The 21,862-nt window shown below is 46.4% G+C and overlaps 1 protein-coding gene across 8 annotated transcripts in view; it reads left to right on the forward strand.

Annotated features, from left to right (window-relative positions):
* The window catches only part of SLC37A4 (solute carrier family 37 member 4), an 83,053-nt gene extending 64,496 nt beyond the window's left edge, over nucleotides 1-18,557 (forward strand). For 5 of the 8 annotated variants that reach the window (XM_063943474.1, XM_063943475.1, XM_063943477.1 and 2 more), the window contains 8 exons: nucleotides 8,800-9,032; nucleotides 9,886-10,129; nucleotides 12,778-12,936; nucleotides 14,324-14,409; nucleotides 15,820-15,933; nucleotides 16,119-16,184; nucleotides 17,136-17,274; nucleotides 17,928-18,557. In XM_063943474.1, the coding sequence (XP_063799544.1) occupies nucleotides 8,800-9,032; nucleotides 9,886-10,129; nucleotides 12,778-12,936; nucleotides 14,324-14,409; nucleotides 15,820-15,933; nucleotides 16,119-16,184; nucleotides 17,136-17,274; nucleotides 17,928-18,094 (1,208 nt within the window). In that variant the 3' untranslated portion in view covers nucleotides 18,095-18,557. Of the gene's footprint in view, nucleotides 1-7,977; nucleotides 8,236-8,799; nucleotides 9,033-9,885; nucleotides 10,130-12,777; nucleotides 12,937-14,323; nucleotides 14,410-15,819; nucleotides 15,934-16,118; nucleotides 16,185-17,135; nucleotides 17,275-17,927 lie in introns of those variants that run through there. The other 3 variants (XM_063943473.1, XM_063943479.1, XM_063943480.1) reach the window with 3 other exon arrangements.
* Nucleotides 18,558-21,862: the final 3,305 nt, after the last annotated feature.

Here is a 21,862-nt window from a genome sequence, read left to right on the forward strand (position 1 = left end):
TTGTCATCATTTGTCAGAAATTGTGTCTTAAGTACAGATCTTGTCACTATTATTTGGCGTATGCATAATACGTGCTCCACACATCACCTCTGTATATTCCCTCACCCGCTGCCCTGCTCAGCTGACTCCTCTGTCTACTATATTATTAACCCCATGGCTTTGATACAATAGGAATTTATGTTAATTGTTGCGCAGATACAAACATTGTATATCTGAGCAAGCATTTTTAGTAATCTGCACATTAATTGTTGATTATTAATTGATCCGATTATGCAGGGAATAAATACTGGAGCCCACACAATAGAACTACCTCCTCTGATGAAATTACCTGATGGTGATGAAACGCGTTAGAAAGTTTCATTACACACATTATATTTGTATGTTCTCTCCATCCCTGCACTGCTCAACTGACTCATTGTCCTAGATGCTACCTGTGATCTCCTTAACCAATGGGAGCCAATTATTAGCTGACTGGTGGAGTGACCACTTGTATCCTGTGTTATGTGCACGTCCTAATGAGCAGGGAGTTCTGGCCGCTTAAAAAAATAAGCACTATTCAATATGCAAGAAAGATGTTACATATGTATGGCAGTAGGCAATCAGCTTGGTGTATCATACCAGAGGAAGAGTGACCACAGATGAGAGTAGACGATCAGTAACGTCACCTGACGTCAAAGTACACATTGTACAAATCACCATAAATAACGAATTAGTACAATCAATGGTCACATGAAGACATTTGTTATAGCAATAACAGTATTGCTATCCGTATAAATGCCAACAAGCCAGTACAAGAGAGAGAGGGAGGGGAGGAGAGGGAGGGGAGGGGAGGGGAGGGGAGAGTGGGGGGGGGGGGGGGGGCGCACAGGACGACAAGATCCGATCCCTGAAAACTAAAGGCCAAAAGGCGGATTAATAGTCAGAACTCCTATAATGCACTGAAGGGGAGATCTCCCAAGACTCTCCGTTGTTCATACCACATGGTGTTCTTTAGAGCATTTTCCACTCTACGTTGAAGTCCCTTGGGTAAAGTGGAAACATCTTTCCTATGTATCAAAAAATCTCTGGGTTAAGCGCTCCTTATTCAAGGAAGTTTCTATCCAGTCCATATTGAAAACAATTTACTTTGAAACATCTGCAAAGAAGGCAGAGAAGTAGAAATCAAATTTTGTAAGATAATTTTTTTGTACAGCGGAACTAATTACTAACAATAGCTTTCCACATTCTTTAGCAGTCCGTTGTGTGGTAGTTATCCTGAATATGGCCCATTCTGCAGTGAGTGGGATATAGTTGACTAAATGGTCTAGGGAGAATTCCTGGCTGAGAGACAGAATTGACGAAGAAAAGAGCAAGACCAAAAAAAATAATAATGGAGGGAATCCGTCTGAGGAGCCTGGCACCGTAAACGGTTATGTCGTCATTCCTGCTAAATACTCTCTGTGAGGTGTGAAGTAAGACCTATGAAAAATATTTAAAAACATCTCTTGGTATTGCGCTACAGGTAGTAACTTACATGAACTACGCAGGTTTTTGACCAAATCTTCACGTTAACGAGGGGAAAGAGGACGACCATTGGCTTACCCATGACATAACTTGTTCATGATCTATCTGCTTTCTGAGGATAGTATAATGCTGTGAAATAGCCTTCCTAGCAGGAGGACTGGATCTAAGCATTATATTGGTTGCATCCCGATCGGTAAACTTATATTGTAAATTTCTCTATCGTCCTAGTGGATGCTGGGGTTCCTGAAAGGACCATGGGGAATAGCGGCTCCGCAGGAGACAGGGCACAAAAGTAAAGCTTTCCGATCAGGTGGTGTGCACTGGCTCCTCCCCCTATGACCCTCCTCCAAGCCAGTTAGATTTTTGTGCCCGGCCGAGAAGGGTGCAATCTAGGTGGCTCTCCTAAAGAGCTGCTTAGAAAAGTTTAGCTTAGGTTTTTTATTTTACAGTGAGTCCTGCTGGCAACAGGATCACTGCAACGAGGGACTTAGGGGAGAAGAAGTGAACTCACCTGCGTGCAGGATGGATTGGCTTCTTGGCTACTGGACATCAGCTCCAGAGGGACGATCACAGGTACAGCCTGGATGGTCACCGGAGCCTTGCCGCCGGCCCCCTTGCAGATGCTGAAATAAGAAGAGGTCCAAAATCGGCGGCAGAAGACTCCTCAGTCTTCTAAAGGTAGCGCACTGCAGCTGTGCGCCATTTTCCTCTCAGCACACTTCACACGGCAGTCACTGAGGGTGCAGGGCGCTGGGAGGGGGGCGCCCTGGGAGGCAAATGAAAACCTATTTTGGCTAAAAATACCTCACATATAGCCTCCGGAGGCTATATGGAGATATTTAACCCCTGCCAGAATCCGTTAAGAGCGGGAGACGAGGCCGCCGAAAAAGGGGCGGGGCCTATCTCCTCAGCACACAGCGCCATTTTCCCTCACAGAAAGGCTGGAGGGAAGGCTCCCAGGCTCTCCCCTGCACTGCACTACAGAAACAGGGTTAAAACAGAGAGGGGGGGCACTAATTTGGCGTTAGAAATATATAAAAAAGATGCTATAAGGGAAAACACTTATATAAGGTTGTCCCTATATAATTATAGCGTTTTTGGTGTGTGCTGGCAAACTCTCCCTCTGTCTCTCCAAAGGGCTAGTGGGTCCTGTCCTCTATCAGAGCATTCCCTGTGTGTGTGCTGTGTGTCGGTACGTGTGTGTCGACATGTAGGAGGACGATGTTGGTGAGGAGGCGGAGCAATTGCCTGTAATGGTGATGTCACTCTCTAGGGAGTCGACACCGGAATGGATGGCTTATTTAGGGAATTACGTGATAATGTCAACACGCTGCAAGGTCGGTTGACGACATGAGACGGCCGACAAACAATTAGTACCGGTCCAGACGTCTCAAAAACACCGTCAGGGGTTTTAAAACGCCCGTTTACTTTAGTCGGTCGACACAGACACAGACAGGGACACTGAATCCAGTGTCGACGGTGAATAAACAAACGTATTCCTTATTAGGGCCACACGTTAAAGGCAATGAAGGAGGTGTTACATATTTCTGATACTACAAGTACCACAAAAGAGGGTATTATGTGGGATGTGAAAAAACTACCATAGTTTTTCCTGAATCAGATAAATTAAATAAAGTGTGTGATGATGCGTGGGTTCCCCCCGATAGAAAATTATGGGCGGTATACCCTTTCCCGCCAGAAGTTAGGGCGCGTTGGGAAACACCCCTTAGGGTGGATAAGGCGCTCACACGCTTATCAAAACAAGTGGCGGTACCGTCTATAGATAGGGCCGTCCTCAAGGACCAGCTGACAGGAGGCTGGAAAATATCATAAAAAGTATATACACACATACTGGTGTTATACTGCGACCAGCGATCGCCTCAGCCTGGATGTGCAGAGCTGGGGTGGCTTGGTCGGATTCCCTGACTAAAAATATTGATACCCTTGACAGGGACAGTATTTTATTGACTATAGAGCATTTAAAGGATGCATTTCTATATATGCGAGATGCACAGAGGGATATTTGCACTCTGGCATCAAGAGTAAATGCGATGTCCATAACTGCCAGAAGATGTTATGGACACGACAGGGGTCAGGTGATGCAGATTCCAAACGGCACAAAGGTGTATTGCCGTATAAAGGAAGAGGAGTTATTTGGGGTCGGTCCATCGGACCTGGTGGCCACGGCAACTGCTGGAAAATCCACCGTTTTTACCCTAAGTCACATCTCTGCAGAAAAAGACACCGTCTTTTCAGCCTCAGTCCTTTCGTCCCTATAAGATCATATCTGCCCAGGGATAGAGGAAAGGGAAGAAGACTGCAGCAGGCAGCCCATTCCCAGGAACAGAAGCGTTCCACCGCTTCTGACAAGTTCTCAGCATGGCGCTGAGACCGTACAGGACCCCTGGATCCTACAAGTAGTATCCCAGGGGTACAGATTGGAATGTCGAGACGTTTCCCCTTCGCAGGCTCCTGAAGTCTGCTTTACCAAGGTCTCCCTCCGACAAGGAGGCAGTATGGGAAAAAAATCACAAGCTGTATTCCCAGCAGGTGATAATTAAATTACCCCTCCTACTACAAGAAAAGGGGTATTATTCCACACTATATTGTGGTACTGAAGCCAGAAGGCTAGGTGAGACTTATTCTAAATCTAAAAAATTTTTTGAACACTTACAAAGGTTCAAATCAAGATGGAGTCACTCAGAGCAGTGATAACGAACAGGAAGAAGGGGACTATATAGTGTCCCGGGACATCAGGGATGCTTACCTCTATGTCCCAAATTTGCCCTTCTCACTAAGGGTACCTCAGGTTCGTGGTGCAGAACTGTCACTATCAGTTTCAGACGCTGCCGTTTGGATTGTCCACGGCACCCCGGGTCTTTACTAAGGTAATGGCCGAAATGATGATTCTTCTTCGAAGAAAAGGCGTCTTAATTATCCCTTACTTGGACGATCTCCTGATAAGGGCATAGTCCAGGGAACAGTTGGAGGTAGGAGTAGCACTATCTCGGATACTGCTACAACAGCACGGGTGGATTCTAAATATTCCAAAATCGCAGCTGATCCCGACGACACGTCTGCTGTGCCTAGGGATGATTCTGGACACAGTCCAGAAAAAGGTGTTTCTCCCGAAAGAGAAAGCCAGGGAGTTATCCGAGCTAGTCAGGAACCTCCTAAAAACAGTGCATCATTGCACAAGGGTCCTGGTAGAAAATGGTGGCTTCCTACGAAGCAATTCCATTCGGCAGATTTCACGCAAGAACTTTTCAGTGGGATCTGCTGGACAAATGGTCCGGATCGCATCTTCAGATGCATCAGCGGATAACCCTATATCCAAGGACAAGGGTGTCTCTCCTGTGGTGGTTATAGAGTGCTCATCTTCTAGAGGGCCGCAGATTCGGCATTCAGGATTGGATGCTGGTGACCACGGAGCCCAGCCCGAGAGGCTGGGGAGCAGTCACACAAGGAAAAAATTTCCAGGGAGTGTGATCAAGTCTGGAGACTTTTCTCCACATAAATATACTGGAGCTAAGGGTAAATTTATAATGCTCTAAGCTTAGCAAGACCTCTGCTTCAAGGTCAGCCGGTATTGATCCAGTGGTAAAAACATCACGGCAGTCGCCCACGTAAACAGACAGGGCGACACAAGAAGCAGGAGGGCAATGGCAAAAACTGCAAGGACTTTTCGCTGGGCGAAAAATCATGTGATAGCACTGTCAGCAGTGTTTCATCCCGGGAATGGAAACTGGGAAGCAGACTTCCTCAGCAGGCACGACCTCCACCCGGGAGAGTGGAAACTTCATCGGGAAGTTTTTTTCCACATGATTGTAAACCGTTGGGAAATACCAAAGGTGGACATGATGGCGTCCCGTCTGCACAAAAAACGGGACAGGTATTGCGCCAGGTCAAGAGACCCTCAGGCAATAGCTGTGGACGTTCTGGTAACACCGTGGGTGTACCAGTCGGTGTATGTGTTCCCTCCTCTGCTTCTCATACCTAAGGTGCTGAGAATTATAAGACGTAGAGGAGTAAGAACTATACTCATGGCTCCGGATTGGCCAAGAAGGACTTGGTACCCGGAACTTCAAGAGATGTTTACAGAGGTCTTATGGCCTCTGCCGCTAAGAAGGGACTTGCTTCAGCAAGTACCATGTCTGTTCCAAGACTTACCGCAGCTGCGTTTGTTGGCATGGCGGTGGAACGCCGGATCCTAAGGGAAAAAGGCATTCCGGAAGAGGTCATTCCTACCCTGGTCAAAGCCAGAAAGGAGGTGAACGCACAACATTATCACCACATGTGGCGAAAATATGTTGCGTGGTGTGAGGCCAGGAAGGCCCCACAAAGAAATTTCAACTCGGTCGATTCCTGCATTTCCTGCAAACAGGAGTGTCTATGGGCCTCAAATTGGGGTCCATTAAGGTTCAAATTTCGGCCCTGTCAATTTTCTTCCAGAAAGAATTGGCTTCAGTTCCTGAAGTCCAGAACTTTGTCAAGGGAGTATTGCATATACAACCCTCTTTTGTGCCTCCAGTGGCACTGTGGGATCTCAACGTAGTTCTGGGATTCTTCAAATCACATTGGTTTAAAACCAGTCAAATCTGTGGATTTGAAGCATCTCACATGAAAAGTGACCATGTTCTTGGCCCTGGCCTGGACCAGGCGAGTGTCAAATTGGTGGTTTTTTTCTCAAAAAAGCCCATATTTGTTTGTCCATTCGGACAGGGCAGAGCTGCGGACTCGTCCCCAGTTCTCTCCCTAAGGTGGTGTCAGTGTTTCACCTGAACCAGCTTATTGTGGTGCCTTGCACCTACTAGGGACTTGGAGGACTCCAAGTTGCTAGATGTTGTCAGGGCCCTGAAAATATAGGTTCCAGGACGGCTGGAGTCAGGAAAACTGACTTGCTGTTATCCTGTATGCACCCAACAAACTGGGTGCTCTTGCTTTTAAGCAGACTATTGCTAGTTGGATGTGTAATACAATTCAGCTTGCACATTCTGTGGCAGGCCTGCCACAGCCAAAATATGTAAATGCCCATTCCACAAGGAAGGTGGGCTCATCTTGGGCGGCTGCCCGAGGGGTCTCGGCTTTACAACTTTGCCGAGCGGTTATTTAGTCAGGGGCAAACACGTTTGTAAAATCCTACAAATTTGATACCCTGGCTAAGGAGGACCTGGAGTTCTCTCATTCGGTGCTGCAGAGTCATCCGCACTCTCCCGCCCGTTTGGGAGCTTTGGTATAATCCCCATGGTCCTTTCAGGAACCCCAGCATCCACTAGGACGATAGAGAAAATAAGAATTTACTTACCGATAATTCTATTTCTCGGAGTCCGTAGTGGATGCTGGGCGCCCATCCCAAGTGCGGATTATCTGCAATACTTGTACATAGTTACAAAAATCGGGTTATTATTGTTGTGAGCCATCTTTTCAGAGGCTCCGCTGTTATCATACTGTTAACTGGGTTTAGATCACAAGTTGTACGGTGTGATTGGTGTGGCTGGTATGAGTCTTACCCGGGATTCAAAATTCCTCCCTTATTGTGTACGCTCGTCCGGGCACAGTACCTAACTGGCTTGGAGGAGGGTCATAGGGGGAGGAGCCAGTGCACACCACCTGATCGGAAAGCTTTACTTTTGTGCCCTGTCTCCTGCGGAGCCGCTATTCCCCATGGTCCTTTCAGGAACCCCAGCATCCACTACGGACTCCGAGAAATAGAATTATCGGTAAGTAAATTCTTATTTTTAACATATGACATGGTAATTTTTTTAAAATGTACTAAAGCATTATTACGGCCTACTGATAAACCAAAGTGCCTATATATATCGTACTCCTGTAATAACCATGTATGTATATGGAGGTGTTTGTTGGTAATGATTACCAGGCACAATCTAAGCGCTGTGCTTTTATAGGGACGGTAAAGTGTAAACAGTACAAGATCTATATGCGTAAGATTGGTAGAACAAACCAGCTGTATGTACAATGAATGGGAAAGGACCATCCGGGATGGGATACATATGAGATCCCGGCAGACAGGATTCCGTCTGTCACTATACAGATAGCGGCATCCCGTGGGCGACCAATCCATGTAATACTCAGAGCACAATGACACGATATAGAGCCATTTGGGCCGCAGTCATGTGAATTCTGTTTTACTGATGTATTTTACTTCTCTTGTGGGTTTGTGTGTTGGCGACCATGCATGAGTTTTATATAAAATCATATTGGTATCCCTTATCCAAAATTCAAAATCCCACATTTTTGGGTCCCCTACTGAGATAATGACATTTCTGCTGCGGGGTACGCTGGGCTCCACAAGGATAGACATAGGGTGTAGAGTAGGATATTGATCCGAAGCACCAACAGGCTCAAAAGCTTTGACCTTCTTCCCAAGATGCATAGCGCCGCCTCCTATATCACCCCGCCTCCGTGCACAGGAGCTCAGTTTGTAGTTGGTGCTTGCAGTGCAAGCATGTGACAGGTAGAGCTGCTCACAGCAGCTCTAGAAAAAGCTTTTTTCTGAGGAAAAAAGAAGACTACAAGGGCTGCAGCAGAGGCACAGATTGTGCTGGATGTCAGTAGACATTGCCTGCTACAGCTCCATCTCTCCCCCAGCGGCGTTGTACACTCCCGTGCCCTGGTTGCCGGGTACCTACAGCAGGAGGCTCCGGTTTTCTTCCAAGTTAGTCACACATGGCTGGGGCTCTCCGGGATCGTGTGGCCACACTTCGGGAGGAGGTAAGTGGGTCCCGCTCGCGGGACCAGCACTTTATCGCGATCCGGCGCGGCCGGTGGGAGGCGGGCGGCGCGCGCTGGCGGTGGACACTGTGGCAGTACAGGCGATCCCACTAGATCACCAGGGCATGGGTGCAGGTCAGGTTTTCTCTCTAAACCTTTTTTACAAGTAGCCCGCAGTACCCGGTGGTTTTGCCAGCAGAGGGGATAAGGCTTAGACCTGGAGCCTCTCCCTCAGCCCCAGGGCTCCATTTACTGCAAATGTTCTCGACCTGGAGCTGCATATCTGTCTCTCCCTCACTCCCTGGCAGTGTCTGCGGCGCCATTATCCCTCAGCTCACTGCTCCTGGGAATGCTTGGGCAAATCCTCCTATGTAAAAATGTGAGATTTTTAATTTTGGATAAGGGATACTCAACCTGTAATGAAATGTAGATTTTGTTTTTGCTATACGTATGTACATCGAACCTATCCAATCTGTATAGTGATGGGGCACCAGTCCGCTGGCAGGAACTGTGTGCTGGGTAATTAGCCAAATGACTGTGTAACCAACGATGTGTTATCCGCAGGTCTGATCACCAGCAGCCAGTCTGCAGCCTATGCCATCAGCAAGTTTATCAGTGGGGTCCTGTCTGACCAGATGAGCGCTCGCTGGCTCTTCTCCTCCGGCCTCTGTCTGGTGGGCTTAGTGAACGTCGTCTTCTCCTGGAGTTCCAGTGTTTCAGTCTTTGCTATCCTCTGGTTCTTCAATGGACTTGCACAGGGGCTCGGCTGGCCACCCTGTGGGAAGGTCCTTCGAAAGGTGAGTTGGGCATAGTATATCTTACAAGTATAATAACAATATATATATTGTCTCTAGTCTAGTGGCTAGACACCAACCACAGCTTTGTGTGGTGCTAAATGTTCTCCTACAAACGATTACTTGTAGTTAATGGTGTACAAGGGCTTTGATGAAGACTTCCTTCAATGGAAATGATCCCTACAATTTGTATTTGAACAGTGACCCCCCCCCCCCCCCCCCCCCCCCCCCCCCCCCCCCTCTGCCCAGTTACTAGTATCACAGTGGTTCTATATGCCAGAGCCTCCTCAATTTGGGATTAAATCGCTACCACCGACCTTCTAATAAAAGTATACTTTGGGCATTGTGTCGTTGTCACCAAAGTGGATTCACAGTAAAAGCTTTGCTCTTTGTCCCATCAGTTCATTTCAAAACCAGTCAGTGCCCCGGATCTCTACATCCTATAATTGTGATGGAGGTTATTGTGCATCTATTGCGGTTAGGTGGGGGTTCTGCTTAGGTGTGGTCACAAATAACTGGGACGTTTGGAATAGGGGTCTGTGGTAATTAGTGAATACACAGCAAATGACCACAAAATGTCTTTCCCAACATATTTTAACTCTGACCACGTATTTCGGCTCTGACCACAAATTTCAGCTCTGTAGAACAAAGCAACTGTATGTACAAAGACTGGGAAAACACCCACGTACGTATAACAGCTCTGGCCACGTGTTTCAGTTCTGGCCACGTGTTTCAGCTCTGACCACGTGTTTCAGCTCTGACAATAGAGTGAATGTAGTGGAGCTGTAAAGTTATCGAGCATTTGAAATATACCATGTGAGGTCTTTATACTCATTGCTATGCTCTTGTTTTGCAGTGGTTCGAGCCCTCCCAGTTTGGCACATGGTGGGCAGTACTATCCTGCAGCATGAACCTTGCTGGCAGTCTGGGTCCTATCATTGCCACCCTTGTAGCAGCCAGTTACAGCTGGCGCAGTACGCTTTCCTTCTCTGGTCTCATCTGCGTTGGAGTCTCTGTCATTTGCCTTATCCTCATCAAGAATGAGCCGTCGGATGTGGGGCTGAAGAATATTGAACAGGGGCCTAAGAAAGGGAAGAAAGGTGAGCAGAGTTTATTCTGGATCATGGGAGAGTGGGGGCGTGTTACCACATTGTATGGGGATTGGTTTGGATGGGGAGGAAAATCTTGAAAGAACAAGATTGTAAAGTGCAATAAGCATAATTTAACAGTAAAGCAAAGACTCGTCATTAAATAAGGGCCAGGTAAAGGTGACGTCCATGCAAGGTACACACAGCGATATAGATCAGGGAACAAAGAAGAAAACCTACTAAAACAAATACTGCTGGTTTAAAGGGGTTGGTAACGGGATCCTGTTTAAAGTGTAGCAAGAAATCAAACCTGATAGCGCTATAGTTGGTTCACTGTTCTTTGCACTAATATGCTCAGATAGCTCCTAAATCAGGGGTGGCCAACTAGTCAGAGGCAAAGAGACAGAAAAGTTCCGTAGTCAAGGGACAAGAGCCACTATTACAAAAAATGGGGGTGTGGCCTAGTTCTCGAAGCCACGCCCCCTTTTGTGCGCACACCTTTCGGTACAACGTTTGTAAAAGTATGACCTTGTGTCATAATCCCGTTTTTAGTCATGTTGTACAGTGCCACATACATATAATTCCCCAGTACAGTACCACATACATATAAAAATGCCTCCACAGTGCCAGATACACACATGTCCCTACAGTGCCAGATACATATATGCCCCACAGTGCCAAATACATATATGCCCCACAGTGCCAGATACACATGTCCCCACAGTGCCAGATACATATATGCCCCGCAGTGCCAAATACACATACCCCACAGTGCCAGATATTCCCCCAGTGCCAGATACACATGCCCCCAGGGTGCCAGATATGCCCCCAGTGCAGATACACATGCCCCCACACAGTGTGCCAGATACACATGCCCCCAGTGCAGATACACATGTCCCCACAGTGCCAGATACATATATGCCCCGCAGTGCCAAATACACATACCCCACAGTGCCAGATATTCCCCCAGTGCCAGATACACATGCCCCCAGAGTGCCAGATATGCCCCCAGTGCAGATACACATGCCCCCACACAGTGTGCCAGATATGCCCTCAGTGCAGATACACATGTCCCCACACAGTGTGCCAGATATGCCCCCAGTGCAGATACACATGTCCCCACACAGTGTGCCAGATATGCCCCCAGTGCAGATATACATGCCCCCACAGTGCCTCCCACAGTGCCAGATATGCCCCCAGTGTAGATACACATGCCCCACAGTGTGCCAGATATGCCCCCAGTGCAGATACACATGCCCCACAGTGTGCCAGATATGCCCCCAGTGCAGATACACATGCCCCACAGTGTGCCAGATATGCCCCCAGTGCAGATACACATGCCCCCACAGTGTGCTCCCCCCCCCCAGTGCTGCTCACCGCGCTGCTGCTGTGAGGGGAGGAGAGCGCAGCGTGCGCCTCTCCTACGTCTCCGGTGGCGGTGTCTATCTTCAATTCGGCGCAGGCCCATGAGCCATTCAGAGCCCGCGGTCCGGCAGCCAATCAGGAGCCTCAGCTGCCAGTCCGCGAGCTCTGATTGGCTCACGGGCCGGCGCCGAGTTTAAGATAGACGCCGCCGGAGACCTTAGAAGTCTGTGCGCCCGGCCCGGCTGTGTCAGTGTGTGCGCACTGTGTGGGGCAGCGGTGGCCAGGAGTGGATCGACACGAGCCGCATGCGGTGGATGAAAGAGCCGCATGCGGCTCGAGAGCCGCGGCTTGGCCACCACTGTCCTAAATGATATTCAAATATCAATTCTTATAAAAAGGCAACGATGGATAATACATTCATTCATTAGTGTTACTGGTAATGAAGTCCCTTAACGGAACATCTGTACAGATTTTCATTATATTTTTCAAAAAGTATTTGGATTGATCACAGGGTCTTTCTGGTCAACAGGTCCACAGGGGAAATTTCCCGGTGGGACCCACTGGCTGAAGGCCCCACCCCTTCCTCTAATACCAGGCTGTGATCTCAAATTAATATTGCTCTATTAGAGGGTCACTTACATGGCCTCTAATGGCTGGCCAAGCCTCTGGGGTGCTGGCCACAACCTCTGTGTTAATTGGCTACCCCTTAAGCATGGGCCCTGCCACTGCATTCCCCTGGTGGGACCTTCATGCTCCAGTCCAACACTGCAAGGGTGTATAGAACAGTCAATAACAAAATTGGGGTGCTCTCATAGTGCATCAATCTATTTCGTACCATAATTCTAATAAAAATCCAATTGCATACATAACTTAAAACCACCTTGATAAGTGCTTATCTCTTTTTGGGGTAGTTCACAGATCCCAATGTGTGCATATACTCCGAACGCGGGTACTAGGAAGTAAAACATCAGATACTGTCTCCTTAAAATATTACAATTTATTTAAAACAAATTAAAACCGCTCACAAAAAGGAATATTCTTAGCATAGTAAGTGTATACTGCACTGTGTAATCTCTCACTTCATACGGAAACAATACTCCATATATACACCCCAAATTTAGGATTACAAAAACTTCTCTAAACCAACCAGAGGGAGCGTGGAGCCATCCAGCGCGTACCGTCACTCCATCATATCAGCAGCAGTCACATCTTGTGTAGAGAAATAGGGTACCCATGCCAACAAAGGTTTGTTCTAATGTATGTAACGCGGCCGTGTTGCTGCATTTGTCTTCCAGGTTCCCAAAGTGATGAGACTACCCTGAAGGAGTTCCTGCTGTCTCCTTACCTGTGGTTGCTGTGCGCTGGTTACTTGGTGGTGTTCGGAGTGAAGACGTGTTGTACAGACTGGGGACAGCTCTTCCTCATTCAGGACAAAGGGCAGTCCGCTTTGATAGGTTAGTGATTTGCAGGTGTGTTTGCATTACGGGGGTCATTCCGAGTTGTTCGCTCGCTGGCAGTTTTTAGCAGCCGTGCAAACGCATTGTCGCCGCCCACCGGGGAGTGTATTTTCGCTTTGCAGAAGTGCGAACGCATGTGCAGCAGAGTACATGCAAAAACATTTAGTGCAAAACAAGACCAGCCCTGGACTTACTCTTCGTGTGCGTTGATTCTAACGTTGGAGGGTTGGCTTTTGAGGTCACACGCCCGCCCAGCGTTCGCCCAGCCACGCCTGCGTTTTTCCAAACACTCCCTGAAAACGGTCAGTTGCCACCCAGAAACGCCCCCTTCCGGTCAAACTTCTTGCGGCCGCCACTGCGAATGTAAACGTCGCTAGAACCTGTGCAAAATCACAATTCTCTTTGTACCCATACGTCGCGCGTGCGCATTGCGGTGCATGCGCAGAAATGCCGATTTTTAGCCTGATCGCTGCGCTGCGAACAACGGCAGCTAGCGATCAACTCGGAATGACCCCCTACATACTAAACACACTCACCGACATTTTTTGCACTTTTCCATGGACAGTTTAATATACTGTAGTAGTTTTACTTTTAAGAGTTCCAATAAGTTATTTACTTCTGGTGTGAGAATAAAAGTATGTGAGGAATTCATAGTCTGTAATTTAAGCTCGACTTAAAACGCAGATCTCCGCACCTACCTTCCAACAATTCACATCAGTCAGATATGTTTAACTAAAAATATTTTGTTTACTTCCAACATCTATATTTTATGTAAGTTTTTGTTTTAATCAGACAAGGTTTAACATGTTAGTTGTTTACTTCACACTTAAAAATGTCACAATCCGTTACGTTGCAGCGCGTTTTTTTGTGTGTTTTTTTGCAAACTTGTGGAAATATATAAAATTTGCCGTCAGCCAGTATTTCATCATATTGTCACGCTTACAGTTCACACAGGTTTTTGTCATTTTGAGGTAAAGACATTTTGTATAGAATTTTTTTGGCGTTTTCTATTTAAACATCTTTTATCAATGTAATAGATCCTCATTAGGACACCTGGTTCTTTATGCAAATTACCAGGCATGCAGCGTTCCACAGAAAGCCGCTACACCATAAAACAAACTTCTGATAGTACACAACGATCCGTATTATGGCCAGGAAAAGAGTCAGAGTTTTGAAAGGCAGTAGACCCAAAGGAAGGAAACTGTGATAGAGGATAACCTATGGATAGAGTAGGGGTTAGGTCTACAGTGTGACCATTCCTCGGAGAAGGATGAACGCGAGATCCTAGACAAGTGACGTTTATACGTGCAATATAAAATGCATACTATACAAACTATATATGCCTATGAATGGTTTGCTGAGTTTCCCTTTATGTCTCCTGCAGGAAGCTCGTACATGAGTGCGCTTGAGGTGGGGGGTCTGGTAGGCAGTATCGCCGCAGGATTGCTGTCTGATCGGGCTGTGGCAAGAGTAAGAAATTTGAACACAAATTATTTTGGCCGCATCACAAAATCGCCTGGTTCAGTGGGCTCAGCCGGCAGCTCCTGAGGCTGCTGGAGAGGAAATCCCACCTGCAACTGGGACTCGGTCTAGACCATTCAGTTTAACCTCACAGAGGGTGGATGGTGGAGCAGAGGATATGAAGGCCCAAGTTATCTCAGTATTAACTAAAACATAATTGGATGTTTCTGAAAACTGATTTCTTAGGAGTATATTCGAAAAGACGGCAGTTTTCGACTTTTTACGGTCGAATCCTGATTTGACCTATTCAATATTTTGCAAAATTTTTCGACAAGTCGATAAATTCGACTTGTCGAAAAGCACGTGGATCGGCGGAATAGCTGCCGATCCACGTGTTTATGTCGAAAACGGGGCTAAAACCGACAGGTTTTGGCCCCCTTTTCGACCATCTCAATCTGACATCAAAATGATGTCGGGCTGAGATGCGGACCCAGAGGAGGCGAGGGGGGGGAGCCGCAGGGAGACGGGGGGACAGCCGGCGGGCATACAGGGAGATCAGCGCTGCAGCTGGATGTCACTCAGCCGCCCGACCTCACGGCAGCTTCCACCCAGCTCCAGCACGCAGTGCTACTGTAGCGCTGATCTTCCCTGTATGCCCGCCGGCTGTCCTCCCGCGGCTCACCCCTCCTCTGCGTCCCATTTAAATTCGACTTGAAAAAGTCGAATTAAGATGGGATTGAATAGGGGTTGTCGGATCCATTCCGACAAATACATGTAGGAATGGATCCGACTTTAATTGAATAAAACCCTTAGTAACTTTGTAGAAAGAGATTTACAGATAATGATCAATCAGATTCTGTCATTTTTCTAGTACAGTTTAGAAAATCGTAGCAAACATCGTATCTGTTCTACACGGCTTATAGAAATGCCTCTTATTGTTATATATCAATCAATCTGAGAACAACACTACAACAACTGAAAGTAATGCTTGAAGCATCTTCTCCTGCAATACAGAAATGGGGAGATTTATCAAAGCTTGGAGAAAGATAAAGTACCAACCAATCAGTTCCTGCCATTTTTTGAAACACAGCCTGTAAAGTGACAGCTAGGAGGAGATTTATTCAAAGATTGGAGAGAGATAAAGTACCAATCAGCTTCTGTCACTTTACAGGCTGTGTTTCAAAAAATGACAGGAACTGATTGGTTGGTACTTTATCTTTCTCCGACCTTTGATAAATCTCCCCGTCAGTCCCTATGCTGGCAGCTGCCATGGTAATTATCAGCACTTTGTAGACCACATTGTACTGTACACACACAGTTATTTGGCAGTGGGATATATATTTCTTTGTTTTTAGAATCCAAATAAGTATTAATCATTTACTTTTCTTTGTGGTCCTGCTTTCGCACGTCTTATTTTAGGTGGGCTTGAGGAGCCACGGTAACCCCCGCCACGGACTTCTCCTCTCTATGATGGCTGGAATGGTTGTGTCCTTGTTTCTGTTTCGTGTTACCGTCACTCCAGGATCACCCAAGGTAATATTGTAATGGTCACTAAATAAAGTGTACAGGTGAACGACACAGGAGTAGTTTTGTGTGTAGAATTAGTACATATCACATAACTGTTACAGATAAGACAGGGCTTGCTCGTTCCTTCCGCTCAGCCTCCGTTCTTACAATGTCTGCTCTCTTCTCTCTCCTTGCTGCCTACGCTCTCTCAGGTTGATGGGATCTTGTCTCTCGCTCTCCAGCCTCTCGCTGAGATGTCCAATCTGAACCAACAAGAGGTTTCTGTCTTTCTATGCAAAACCCTGTCAGTCCTTTCCCAGATAACTATTGTTAGCTTCCCTGGCGTCCAGCCACGTTACCTTTCTGCTACACGATAATGTGTGTATTGTCTCTGTTACCGCTGTCGTTATACACCAACTTACCGCTCACACTGTCCAAATAAAAGTCAAAAGAAAAAAGCTAGCACCCTCCTAAAAACATAGCTCCTATGAACCTGAATCACAGTTGCACGCAACTCAGATCTGCAAATGGATCTCACCCTATTTATTAACTGCACATGCGTCGGAGCCCACGTATGCATCTTTGAGAAACTACAGGTGACTCTGAGTTATACGGATCTTCACGGCGTCTTCATGTTTGGCTTTTGTGGGTGTTACTGGGCAGCAGTGGGGCGACCACTCCTAAAATCCGGGTGCCACAGGCGTGTAGACAGAACTGCGGGCTACTCGGTGCTCTGCGTATGCAGAGATCCATCTGATGTCAAACGGATCTCTTGTGCGACGGATGGTGCTGGTGCATTTGCATGCTGATAGTGAAGAAGGGGGGGAGGAGCTGTGCGGTCGCAGAGATGCAGCTGGCTCTGAATACTGGTGGATATTTGCACCTATTGTGGAGCAGGAAAGCATCCACCAGTGCACCTGGTGTGCACGCAGCTCAGATTCAGGCCCTACTGTATGTATTCATATCCCAAAAGGCAATATCAGAGTTTGTCTTTTTCTTAACCCCTGGTGTTCAGAGTGAGATTTGTAAAAGGTGTATGCTTTTATGTCTTACATGTTTGTATGTTTCTCCAAGTGTTTGTTGTCCGTCTAACCAGATATTCATTTAATATAATACTGATTTATAAAGCAAAGTTCTACTAATGTGTTAGATGCATTGTAATGACTGCGTATTTAAATGTATAAGCGCTGTATTCATTAATTGGGCACATTTGTCTTTTATTATGGTAGGTATGGATTCTCATCCTAGGAGCTGTCTTTGGCTTTTCCTCTTATGGGCCCATAGCTCTGTTTGGCGTGATTGCCAATGAAAGTGCCCCTTCTAACTTCTGCGGCACGTCTCACGCAATCGTCGCCCTATCGGCTAACGGTGAGTGCAGGGTTCCTCCTCTGATCTCGTTTTATGGACTGGGTTTAGTTTTTCAACAGTTTGGATTTATCATTGAACAATCTATTTTATAATTGTCTGTGGTTTTATGTTCTCTTCTCCTGGACAGTCTGTCAGTGCAGTAAATAAATGCAGACCTATAAACAGTTTCATTGATGAAATTGTTTGACAGCTGGAAGTTTTTTCTATGTTCCATGAAAACGGCATTTCCCATTCCTGAATGTTTCACTAAATGGGTATAAGTTTGCTGGATTTCTCTGGCTGGAATGTCTACTTCATGATCGGTTATACCTAAAAATGGAGCAGATTATCCTTTCTATTGCTTCAATTCAATTGCTGCATTTCTGGTAATAATAGTATTCTGTAATGAAGGACATCCAAACCGGCTAGGTTAAATATCTAAGACCGCCATGTACCATAAAAACAAAGCATATAGGTTTAATGCTCTAAAGGCATTAGGTTGGTTATAAATAACTCCACACCAAATTTGGTATTAGGAGAATGAAAGATGAAATACTTTTCTCATACCTGTGATGTCGGCGTCTCTTCATCCTTCTGGTCTGTAGAACAGCATCAAACATTTTCTTCTTTCCCACATTTTTAGCATTATACTAACATATTGTTTCTCCCTGCAGTTGGTGGGTTCCTTGCAGGACTGCCTTTCAGCACAATAGCCAAGCATTATGGCTGGGACACTGCTTTCTGGGCAGCCCAGATGACCTGTTTGGCCGTCACCATAGTCTTCTTTCTTCTGAGGAACATCCAGACCAAGATGGGGCGCTTGGCTAAGAAATCAGATTGAGATGAAAGCCCTGCCCCTAACTCCATGCATGAAGAGACAAATCGGGAGGATGGAGAGGGGGTGGGCTGTAACTTTTCGTTTGTACTCACGTCAGGGTACTGCAGGATTCTGGTTAGTTGTGCCAAGCAAGTAGCCTGGTCTTTCCCTATCCATTCTCAGGTGTCCTCTGGCTGCAAGACCACTCTGGAAGCTTCACCTTCTTGTGCTTATGACAGAAGACATGTCACGTAGCATTGTACAGGCAGGTGAGATGCTGAGGTCCTCATACACAGCAATCATGGGGACATCACATTCTAGCAGTGAAATCATTTAGTCCAACTGCGTTTCATGGGAGGCCCCTCCTCTCTGGATGGCGTGCTGATTACCTCTGCACACTACTGCATCTCAAACATATAGTATATATGTCTCTGAAGACATTAACTGGAAGATTACTTATTTAACTAATAAAATCTTGGATTTTGAATTGTGTTGCCAGTGAGTTACTTTAGTCCTATTTTTTTTTGAAATGACATTTCACATAGTTGCAAGTAAATTTGATTACTACAAATGTGCTGTACCCTTCCAGAGGTACGCCTGTCGCTCAGCCTTTAGCACATACTTGCATACTCTCCTGGAACAGCTGGGAGGCTTCCGAAAAGTGGGTGGTGCTCCCAGTTCCCCGGGGAAAGTAGGCAAGTCTCTTGAAGCAGCAGGGTCCACAGGTTATCCACAGGATAACATTGGGATATGATGAAGCGACAGCGGATTTGTACCAAACGGTCAAAGCTTTTTGGCCTCCCAGCATGCAACGGGCCCGTCCATATATCCACGTCTCCTGGCTCAGGCAAATCATTTTTTTGTTTGGTGCGGCAGGAGCCAGACCATGGTCAAGAGGGCTGCTGTTTTAGCAGCCCTAAGCTTTCTTATTTTATTTTTATACTCTTACTATTTTTCTTGAGTGATCTCTCTAAAAAGCGTCTTACCTTAGAAAGAGTCGCTCCAACAACTCCCCGCCGGGTCGCGACAACGCTTACCCATGAGTACAGTGCTGTTTCGGCGGGCGTCTGTGTCAGATATACTAGCAGTCCAGCAAACATTACCAGGCTGTGGCCGGAGCACAGGGAGAAGGTAAGGCAATGGTTCCGCTTAGTGGGGGAACGCGTACAAAGCCGCAGCTGTTTTGGGAGGAGACTACCAAACAGTCGCTGACGCGGCTGCCACCTAGGGTGCACCAGCGCTAGGCCTTAGCTCACTCACACCAACACTCATATCATGTTTGTCGTGCAAGGCTGGGTTAACCTCTCAGGATTTGGTTGAGGATGGTTTGTGTGCAAATTGTTTTAGCTTTTACCAAGGTCTCTTGAAAAATACAAGGCAGACACAGGTGCAAGTTGATCCCCCATGGGCTATGTTTGCACAGACATTATCCAGTATAGCTGAGCGGATAATTCCAACTTCTGTACCAGGGATAGGTTACACTATTAACCCTTACATACAGCATTCCACCTGGTTTATCACTTTCAGCAGCGGAAGCAGCAGCCTCTCAACAGAAACAGACTGAAAAGTCAATGGTAAGTAAATCACATAGACATGAAACAACATCTTCACAGTCTAAACATGTTTCAGATGAGGATTCGTCGGAGGATGAAGCCTCATTACACTCTGGTTCTGCATACGAAGACGAGGAAGAAGGTCTCAGCTCAGTGGACATATCTGAGTTAATTAATGCAATGAAATCCATTCTATCCTTAAAAGAATCAGCAGAGCCTGTGTTAAAATCCAAGGCACCTGTGTTTAAACCCCCCTTAAAACAGTTAAGACTGAGTTTCCTGCGTCAGGGCAGCTGATGGAAATTATGGAAGAGGCTTGGGCTACGCCTAGTAAGAAGTTTAGAATTCCTAGGAAATGGAATTCCAATTATCCTCTTCCGGCTGGGGACTGTTTAAAGAGGGAGGTGGAACCTAAAGTAGATACGCATGTTATTCGATTAGTGTGAAAATCTACATTACCTCTGCCTTCAACATCATTAAATGATGTCACGGATAGGAGAGTGGATGGTTTTCTAAAAAAAATTTTTTCCCTGTCTGGGGCAATTATTAGACCAGCCATGGCTTCAGCCTGGATGGCAAAAGCAGTGGCTGCCTGGGCTGATGCATTGGAAGGGGATCTTTCAATGGCATCTAGAGAGCAAAAATCCCATTTTGCACATATCAAACAGGCTGCGATGTTTTTGAAAGAAGCAGCCTTGGATATGGGTACAATTGACTCTCAGGCATCAGCTTCAGTAGTAGCCGCTCGCAGAGCAGTTTGGCTACGTACATGGAAAGCTGATTCAGAATCCAAAAAGGTTTTGGAGTCTTTACCTTTTACTGGAGATATTCTTTTTGGTAAAGAATTAAACAGTATTTTGGAGTCAGAAGCAGACTCCAAGAAAGTGAAGTTTCCTTCCACATACAAATTAAAGCCTAAAGTTCCAGCTTTTCGGCCCTTTCGGTCTCAAGGTAAAGGAAAAGGTGATGGCAAACAGTCCCAATGCAACAAGTCTGGTAAGACTAAAAAGCATTGGGCTACCAGAGGACCTGCTGCTAAAACAGAAGATAAGCCATCAACCTGATGGTGCGGGCCTCCACCTGGGGGGTCCCAGGGTGGGAAGCTGACTTCTTCAATTTGCACCGATCTGGCAGCAGTCTACCAAAGACGCCTGGGTGCAAAAAGCAGTATCTCACGGTTATGCGTTTGCTTTCAAGAAAAACCCTCCTCAAAGGTTTTTTTTTACCAGCCCATCTTTGGTAGAGACGAAGGCCAAGGCTTTGCAAGAGGCAGTTCAGAAATGGCTTAAGTCAGGAGTAATCATTCCAGTTCCCCCTGCACAACGAGGACAGGGTTTATACTACAACCTGTTTCAAGTTCAGAAGCCAAATGGGTCGTTCTGGCCCATACTCAATCTAAAAGTGATGAACAAGTACATCTGGGTGCCTCAGTTTCATATGGATACTTTGCGTTCCATAATTTTGGCCATGGAGCCAGGGGATTTTATGGTGTCCCTGGATATCGAGGATGCTTACCTACATGTTCATATAGCCCTGTCCCATCAGCGCTATCTCAGGTTCGCTATCCTCCAAGAGCATTTTCAGTTCCAAGCTCTGCCATTCAGATTGGCCACAGCCCCCAGAGTATTTACCAAAATTATGGTGGTAATGGCAGCTTATCTCCAACAGCAGGGGATTAGAATTTTTCCATACCTCCACAATCTTTTAATCCTGGCACAGTCTCAGGAGTTGCTACTGTGTCATCTGCAACAGACAATAGAGTGTCTGCAGAAGCACGGTTGGCTCATAAATTGGGCGAAATCATTTCTGGGTCCGTCACAGAGGATGACTCAATTGGGGGCTATATTGGATTTGATGCTTCAGAGAGTAATTTTACCTCTGAACAAAATATCCAAAGTTCAGTCAATGATTCAAGAGCTGCTACACAGTCGGAAGGTATCTATTCATGCAGCAATGCGTGTGATGGGATTGATGGTGTCAACAATCGACATGGTAGAGTATGCTCAGTTCCATTCGAGGCCTCTGCAACATCTGATCTTTACCAAATGGAATGGTTTTCATCAGACAATAAAAACGCAGACTATGGTCCTTACTTTGAAAGTAAGGAGGTCGTTAGCCTGGTGGCTACAGACATCCCATCTGAACAAAGGGAGACCCTTTTGGATATCAGATTGGGAAATTCTGACAACGGATGCCAGCCTTCAGGGCTGGGGAGCAGTGTCAGAAAGGAGTTGCTTCC

This window comes from Pseudophryne corroboree, chromosome 10, assembly GCF_028390025.1.
Source record: "Pseudophryne corroboree isolate aPseCor3 chromosome 10, aPseCor3.hap2, whole genome shotgun sequence".
NCBI lineage: Eukaryota > Metazoa > Chordata > Amphibia > Anura > Myobatrachidae > Pseudophryne > Pseudophryne corroboree.